This window comes from Arvicanthis niloticus, chromosome 6, assembly GCF_011762505.2.
Source record: "Arvicanthis niloticus isolate mArvNil1 chromosome 6, mArvNil1.pat.X, whole genome shotgun sequence".
Classification (NCBI taxonomy): Eukaryota; Metazoa; Chordata; class Mammalia; order Rodentia; family Muridae; genus Arvicanthis; species Arvicanthis niloticus.
The window spans coordinates 70,616,235-70,624,747 of NC_047663.1; the positions used below are offsets into that span (position 1 = coordinate 70,616,235).

Genomic DNA, 8,513 nt, shown 5'->3' on the forward strand with positions numbered 1-8,513 from the left:
TGCTGTGACTCAGCCTCTCCAGTGTGTCTTATCAGCTCTTCCACAACCTCCAGTGTATTAGAAACACGTTTAAGTAGCTTTTGTTGTTGGGTGTGGTGGTGCATATCTTTAACCCCAGAAAACTGGCAGTGGAGACAGGTGGATCTTACGAGTTCCAGTCTGGTATACCTTACCCTACCTCAAAAATGAATTATAGTCCTGGAGTTTGAACACAGGGCCTTGTATATATTAGACAAGTGCTCTAACACTGAGCTATGTCCCCCTTCTCACACACACAATGTGTGTCCCCAATGCTTTTTTTTTTTTTTTAAGTTTCTCTTTGTACAATTGGCTGTCCTGGAACTAGGTCTGTAGAGGCTAGCCTTGAACTCAAGAGGTCTGCCTGTCTCTGCTTCCCCAGCGCTTGGATTAAAGGCGTGGGCCACCCCTGACTGGCTTCCTATGCATTTTTTTTAAATGCTAGGTCAAACAGAGGCCTTTATTTCACGTATGATAAAATCACGGGCTTCACCAATAGGAAATAAAACAAAGAACTATTCCTGTGAGTGTGGGAAAGCAGAACCTAAGGTTTTGAGGAAAAACCCAAGCGCCCCACGCGTTGTAACTCCCGCACCCACTCATCTGTGCCACACGCAACTGTATTGAAGGAGCACCCCGCATGTCCCCGGGGCGGGGCGGGGCGGGGCGGGGCGGGGCGAGGCGCGCACGCGCAGCCCTGTTATAGTTACACCTTTATTGCATCACCGCGACTCCAGAGCGCGCGGCTGGATTATAAGTACGCCCGCGCCCTCGTGCTTGTGCATCTTTCTCTGCCAGGAGCGCGCCGGGGCCGCGGAGTTGTTATCTGCGCCCACCTTCTTCTCCAGCAGTTGCATGCGCGCCGTAGTCTCGGTCAGCATGTCCATGAGCAGTTCTTGCTGCAGCTTCAGGTAGTTGTTCTCTTCCAGCAGCATCTGGCTCTTGATCCGCTGCACTTGTGGCTTCCAGGCCGGGATAGTGGACGTGGTCGGAGGCGTGCGCGCGCATGCGCGCTTACCTTCCGCGGTCCAGCGGCCGCCCCGGAACACGAAGGCCTCGTCGCTCAGTCGGGTACGCGGCGCGCCGTAGTTGAGCCCCAGCTCGGCCTGTCGCGTGCGGTAGTCCAGCAGATAGAAGGTGGACATGGATGAGATATGGCGCAGCGGCGGCCTCCGCGGCGAGAAGCGGCGCGAGAAGTGGTCGGCCCAGAATTGCCTCAGCTGCTCCCACAGGCGTCCCGCTTGGCTCGCGGCCAGGCACTCAAAGGCCTCCAGGGTGAAGTGTGGGTGGGCCACGCGGGGCGCGCGGGTGTCTGGAGCCCTGATGTCCTGGAATGATGAAGGCGAGCCAGTGGCACTGCTGGAAAGCAAATGGCCTGTGAGCGGCCTGCTCAGGATAGGGTGTCCAAAGCGCTGCAGTAAGCTAATGGGGGAATCCATTCCTGCATAGTCACACCAGCCGCGTTCACCAAAACTACCTCCCCCAGGGCCCTTTATCTGTGCGTGTGTAAGAGAAATTGTAGGTAAAGGCCGAAGATCCACATTCTTCGAAATGCAGCTGGAAGAGACCACAGGTGGGGAGCCACAAGTGGGGATCAGTAGCCAAGCAAGTAGAACAGGCCTTTCCTTGGTGAATGGAAAGCAGTGTGAGTACTGAGGCAACGGACTGTCATGTTCCAGAGGTGTGGAAGAGCCTCCGAATAGGATTAGTTCTGAGAGTAGAGATGTAGGCTAGAAAGGTGAGCCAGGTTATTTTGAGGTGCAGTCCAGGGGAGCTGAGCGTGTGTGTTGTTCTTTAAGAGAGGCTACGGATGGTTGCTAAGCCAGGGTTAGTATGAGCTCTGCAGAATGTCTTGTCTGGTAAGATGTCTAGCACATTCTTAGACTGGCACCTGCTCCATGCCAGGTCTGGCCCGCACAGAGGATACCATAAGCACAGCCTTTGTCTACCCTCAAGAATATTCCTGGTCCAGTCGGAAAGACATATTAAAATCCAGTGTGGTCAGTGACATCTTGGGATAGATGCCTTAGCCTAGACCTATGCTTAGCCTTGACGTAACTGGAATTCTGCACTTTTGTTCCTAGTAGACTACGGCAAGGACCCTAAAGCCCAGATAACTACCAGAACCGATTCTACTTGCTTCGTAACTCTTCTCCCAACACCTATAGAGTGCTGGTTCTACAGTGTGTTTTTTCAAATACCTCTCCTGCCCGAGGGTGAGAGCAAAGAAAAATGCAGTCAGGGTTCCCTCTGTCCCACCTTCATTCATTAAACCAACACACACTTCTGCAAGTAGGCAGAGGCAGGCTGATCCCACCCCCAATTAGTTCACGGAGCCGCTCTCTGGAAGTCCCTACACATACATCTTTGAGGTCACAACTCCCCAGGAGACTTGTTTCCTGACATTCCTTGCAAGTTGTTCCTCACCTGGAAGATGTGCTGGAGGTGCCCAAGCTGCTGTCCAAGGCCTGGCCCCATTTCTGGATTACTTCACCCACCTGTCTGCCAGCTATGACTCACAATGCCTCCTTGCCAGGCCTCCCTAGGATAGAAGAGGTGCAGACAGTGAAGTGTGTTCAGTTAACATGACTTTAGCCCAAGCTACCCTGTAGCTCAGGCTAATAAGAATCCTCCTGAGCCAGTCAGTGGTGGTAGGTGGGTCTCCAGTTTAAGCCCAGCCTGGTTCAGGACTTCCAGGGCTACACAGAGAAACCCTGTCTGGAAAAAAAAAAAAACAACAAAAAAACGGAATCTGCCTGCTTCCTGCCTTAGCCTTCCAACTGGATTATAATCATAAGCCAGCATGCAGTTTTTTTGGTTTGTGTGGGGAAGATGGGGGTATGAGTAGTGTGACCTCTGGCCACAAGTTAACATCCAGTGTCTTCCTTGATCACTCTTCATCTTACTTACTTGTTTTTAAAGACAGGGTCTCTCTATGGAGTCCTGGCTGTCCTAGAACTAGCTATGCAGACCAGGCTGGCCTCAGACTCAAAGAGATCCACTTGCTTCTGCCTCAGAGTGCTGACATAAAGGTGCTCACCAACATGCCTGGTCTCTTCTACCTTATCTTTTGAGTCAGAGTCTCTCACTGAACCTGGAGCTAACAGAGTCACAAGGCCAGCTGGCCAAATAAGCTGTAGGGATCTTCCTGTCTCTGCCCCCACCCTTGCCAGGGAAGTGTCTTCTAGGAGTTGTAATGATATCAGAAGTGAGAGTGTGAGAGCTCCCAGAGATGCCATCTATGAAGGAGGTGGGAGTGGGGTACCACTCAGCTTCTGGCCAGCTATAGGAATCATGTGTTTAATTAATGAAGGTATGGCAGAGGGATCTTACTCATTTCTTCTCTCCCTTCCTCAAATTCCAGACAGACATTGCTGTGCCCTGCAGATTTTGTATGTAGGGGTGCATGTGTGTCATGTCCAATGTCCTCTTGTCAGCACTGGGGTTATAGAAGCAGGCTGCCACACCCACTCTATTCCATGAGAACTGGTGCTCTACACTCAGGTTCTCATGCTTGTCCAGCAGGCACTTCCCCCGCTTAGCCATCTCAAGCCCCTTGAGTTTTTTGAGACTTGATCTCACTTTGTTAGCCTAGGCTGGCTCAAATCTCCTAGGCCTAAGTGATCCTTCTCCCATCTTAGTTTCCCGAGCAGCTCCAACCTATAGGCTGTGGCACACAGTTGGTTTAATCTAACATTCTTGGCAATGGGTTGGAGTGGGAAGTGACCATGAGGAATCTGAAGTTGTTCTGGTTATTGCTCTGGTATACATATGATTGTCCTCCAGGAATTTGTTTCTTGCAACCTTAGTCCTGAGTGTGGCAATGGAAACTTTTGGGGGCAGATTGAGCCCAGGGTCTCCTGCATGGTATTTGTATACTCTCCTGTAACTTTAATTTTTTTCAAATCCTATTTTTAATGCTGGTTCTTAAATGCTTTAACCTCCCTTGTAGCCCACCACCCACCAGAGGCAGTGGGAAAGAAAGGACCGGTTTAGAAAGGTTCTTTGGAGCAACTCCCGTCTGGATTGTCTGGGAATCAATAGTTCGGTTCACAGGTCAGCAGTGGCAGCTCAATCCACTTGCAAACACTTCACAGATACACCAGCAGTCCAGTTTCGTACAATCAGGATAGCAAACAGAATCAAGCACTACCTAGCAGAGACAGCCAGGCCTCAGCCTCCCCTCGGGTCAGCAGGAGGAACACCAGAAGTTCTTGGCTGTGCCTCTCTCAGCAAAATGAAGATCAGGGAAGACTCAAGACCCACAAGTGTTGCACAGCCAGCTCTATGAGCAAGCCTAGCTAAGCTTCCGTCACTGTTGAGTCCTACGTAAACCCTCCAAACATCAAGTGTCCTCCACAGGTCTTGCCTTAGCATGTATCTTACCTCAACTGGCATCACTCTGCCAATCAGCCCGAGTCCAGGGAAATGGCAAAAAACTGCAGCACGCTACCAGAAATTTTATGGTGCATTTCTCTCTATGGAGTCTCAACAAAAGTAGCTCAACTACACAGTGTAAGGCTAGCAATACATGTGTGTAGTTAGCAAAGAATCCACCACGTGTCCTTTCATGCGCTTTGCTTTAGCAGGACATCCTTTTACCTGTGTCTGCTTCAGCTAAATGTTCCTCCACTAATCCACCTTCACCTGTATCCACTTAGGAATACACTCCTTCCCATGTTTGCCCCAGCAAAACACCATCCAACTGACTTTCTAAAGAACCCCTAAGTTTCCACTTCACTCTCCTACAGAGCTACCCCTACCGAACCTTTAAAAGGAGATGCCCTGTGAAGGCAATGAGAGCCTGGGGCTACTACAAGGACAAGAAACTACTGTTGGGCTTGAGTGCTTAGTTCCAGAAAAACTAGTTTGCAGAGTGAGCCTGGGCCTTACCCCACCCTGAGGGTTTATATGCAGTTAATGGTTGATGGTGTGGCCACTGGTTAAGGTTCCAATACTCCTGTGAATAAGTTACCCATGCTCCTGTTAGTAGCCCTAATGAAATTCTTTGGTTTATTTTGAGCTTGGAAAGGCTCCTGGTCTCTTCCCCCTGCTACACACACACACCAAATACATACAAGGTGAAATTAGAAGAGAGGCTAGTTGGAAAGAGAAAGATGATTAGCGATTGTGATGGAGGCACAGAGGCTGTAAGGGGGTAAATAAGATGGAAATACACTATGTGTGTCTATGGATAAGTTAGGATGAATGTGTATTTAACGTATAATGTTATGTGTAATTAACGTATACTACTGAAAAGCATTTTTGAAGTGTGAAGCCAGGCATGGTAGGCCCCTACCTGTATTTCAGCACTTAGGAGGCTGAGGTCAGGGGATTAGTCTTGAGTTCTAGATCAGCCTGGGGTAGAGTTAGACTGCCTTAAAAATGCAAAGATTGAGAGAGGAGAGGGAGGGAGCCTGAAGTCAGCTTCTCTGTGTGGTCTCTCCTCTTAAACCCCTACCATCTTGCTGTCTGCAGCCAGGAAGACCTTATCAGGACCAGAAGATCAGAACACCATTCTCCTAGACCCTCTAATTGTGAGCCAAATAATTCTGTCTGTGTTCTTTAAATTTACTTAAAAAAAAAAAAATGATGCATGTGGGCCGGGCAGTGGTGGCACACGCCTTTGATCCCAGCACTTAGGAGGCAGAAGCAGGCAGATCTCTGAATTCCAGGCCAGCCTGGTCTACATACAAGTTCCAAGCCAGCCAGGGCTACACAAACACTGTCTCAAAACCCAAAGCAAATAAATAAATGAAAAATTTTAGGAAAATCATTATATGGAGAGTTTCTGACTATAATGCATGCCATGAAGAAAATAAAAACTAATACAGAAAGTAGCTTTAGGGCCGATGAAAGGTGAGAACTTATTTATTGTTGGATTTTGTTGTGTTTATTTTGAGACAGAGTTTCTCTATGCAGCCCTGGCTGTCCTGGAACTAGCTCTGTAGACCATGCTGGCCTCGAATTCATAGAGATCCACCTGCCTCTACTTCCTGAGTGTTGGGATTAAAGGTGTGCACCACCACTGCCCAGAGAACTGTTTTTTTTTTTTTTTTTTTTTTTTTTTTTAGACAGGGTTTGTGTAGTACTGGCTGTCCTGGACTTACTCTGTAGACCAGGCTGGCCTCAAACTCAGAAATCCACCTGCCTCTGCCTCCCAAGTGCTGGGATTAAACAGAGAACTGATTTATACATGCTATTGGGGGGGGGGGGTACATGCCTAAATCTGAAGGATGGTAATGGGGAGACCACATGGTCTAGAGTGGGAAAGAAGTTGCCATACATGAAGGCCATGTTTGGGACAGAGGAAGTGTACCCCAAATGATTGTCTCTACTTGGCCTTCCTAATCTTGGTGGTTTCTTCTTCCTAGTTCACTTACCCTCTGCATGCCCTAGGAGGAGGAAGTCCCAACCCCAGGGGGATGCTCAAGCATAGCAGGTGGCAGTACTGCTTGGGGGATGGGGGGAGAGGTTTCTTTAACAGTTTTAAGACTGGGTCTCTCTATAATATTGGCCTTGAACTTCTGGACTCAGCAGCCCTTGGGGACTATAGACTCACATGGTATCTGCTCTGTCGGTTTTATGGAGGTATAATTAACACAGCAAACTGTATTTCTAATGTGTAATTTGATCTGTTTGGATAATTTATGTGATCTCATCTCCAGAAGCCTATGGTAATAAAAATTTGGTAAAGGTTTACATTGCTTGCAGAAGTTAACGTTCCCAGTGCTTCAGTGAGCAGCCTGTAGAATCTGATATACTAGAATTAGTCATATGAACCCCCATGCAAGGGAGAGGTAGCAGCTAGCTGGCAGGGAATTTATTTTCAGGCAACCATGTTGTATATGACATGTATATGACATATACATTGTATATGACAATGTGTTTCATTTTATAGGTGACTAGTATTCCATCATGTGGATATACCACCACACGATCTGTTCTGTTGGTAAAAATCTGGGTTGTTTATTGTTTGGAAACAAGTACACATAAAACCTTAGTCTGTACCAACCATTGTCTGGGCCCCTCCCCCTCCCTACCACTCTCCTGTTTCTCGAGTTAATAGAAGCATAAGAATGGTAGGGTCACATGGCAGGTGTATTAGCACATCCTTAACACCAGTGACCCTGAGTTTCAGCTCCTCTAGGCCTGGCCAAAGCTTAGTAAGATAAAAAATTAATTTTAGCCTTTGTCACACCATGTCTATATTGTCTAATCTGCAGCTTTAATTTATGTCTTTCTAATGGCTAGTTGCACGTTTCTTAGCCATTTTGATGAAGTGGGGGTTCAAGTCTTTTTATTTTGTTTTGCTTCTGAGATAGAGCCTTATAAGTCAGCCCCTGCTGGCTTTGAATGTGCAATCCTCCTACCTCAGCCTTCCCGTAATTGTAAATTTTAAGTGTTCAGTGTCCATCCAGATCTTGTTTGTTTTTTAAATTGGATTTGTCTTTTTTTTAAAGATTTATTTATTTATTTATTTATTTTAATGAGTATACTGTAGCTGTCTTCCGACAAACCAGAAGAGAGCATCAGATCCCATTACAGATAGTTGTGAGCCACCATGTGGTTGATGGGAATTGAACTTAGGACCTCTGGAAGAGCTCTTAACCACTGAACCATCTCTCCAGCCCTATCTTTTTAAAGATAGTATCTCATATATACCATGCTGCCCTCAAGCTCACTGTGTAGCTGAGGCACTGTGTGCCTTACTGAGTTGTAATGTTTTTTTGTGTGTGACTAGATTTTGGGTTTGTTTGTTTGTTTGTTTGTTTGTTTGTTTGTTTGTTTGTTTTTTGAGAGAATGTAGGAAGCCGCTGTTAGCGGTGGTATAATCCACCATTCCAAGATGGCTCGGACATCGTGTCCTCCACAAGTAAACAACTAACTGCGCAGGTGCAAAAAAGCAAAAGCGTGCCAAAAGTCACTGCCCATCCCGGGGCGTAATATGGGGTGATGAGTGAACAGCCAATCAGAAGTGAATACGCCACTCTAGGGTGTATTTAAGCTGTGCCTCTTCCTGTTTTCGGCCCTTCCGCGTCCTTTCTGCTTCTGCTGATACAGAGTAAAGCCTCGCTGTGGTGATACCCGAATTCTGCCTCTCGTGTTTCTCTTCCACGGGTGAAAAGGGGACACGGGAGGTGCGCGGAACAAGAGAAGGTTTCTCTGTGTAGTCCTGAATGTTCTGGAACCAGCTCTGTAGACCAGGCTGGCCTCAAACTCAGAGATCTACCCACCTCTGCCTCCTGGATGTCTGGACTAAAGGTGTACACCAACACCCCTCGGCTTGAATTGCAGTTTTTTAGTATAAAACAAAAATTGTCAAGTAAAATTTGTAAATATTTTCATGTAGTCTGTGATTTCTTGTAAGTGTCAAAGTTTTAATTTGTCCAACTTACCACTTTTTTGTTTTTGGGTTTTTTTGTTTTGTTTTGTTTTTGTTTTTCTGAGACAGGGTTTCTCTGTATCCACTTTTTTGGTTTTAGCGTTTATAA

At 47.1% G+C, this 8,513-nt stretch overlaps 1 protein-coding gene across 1 annotated transcript; it reads right to left on the reverse strand.

Annotated features, from left to right (window-relative positions):
• Nucleotides 1-376: 376 nt before the first annotated feature.
• Nucleotides 377-1,205, reverse strand: Cby3 (chibby family member 3). The gene has a single exon (XM_034508069.2). The coding sequence runs from the start codon at nt 1,161-1,163 to the stop codon at nt 741-743; it is 423 nt and encodes a 140-aa protein (XP_034363960.1). The 5' UTR covers nt 1,164-1,205; the 3' UTR covers nt 377-740.
• Nucleotides 1,206-8,513: the final 7,308 nt, after the last annotated feature.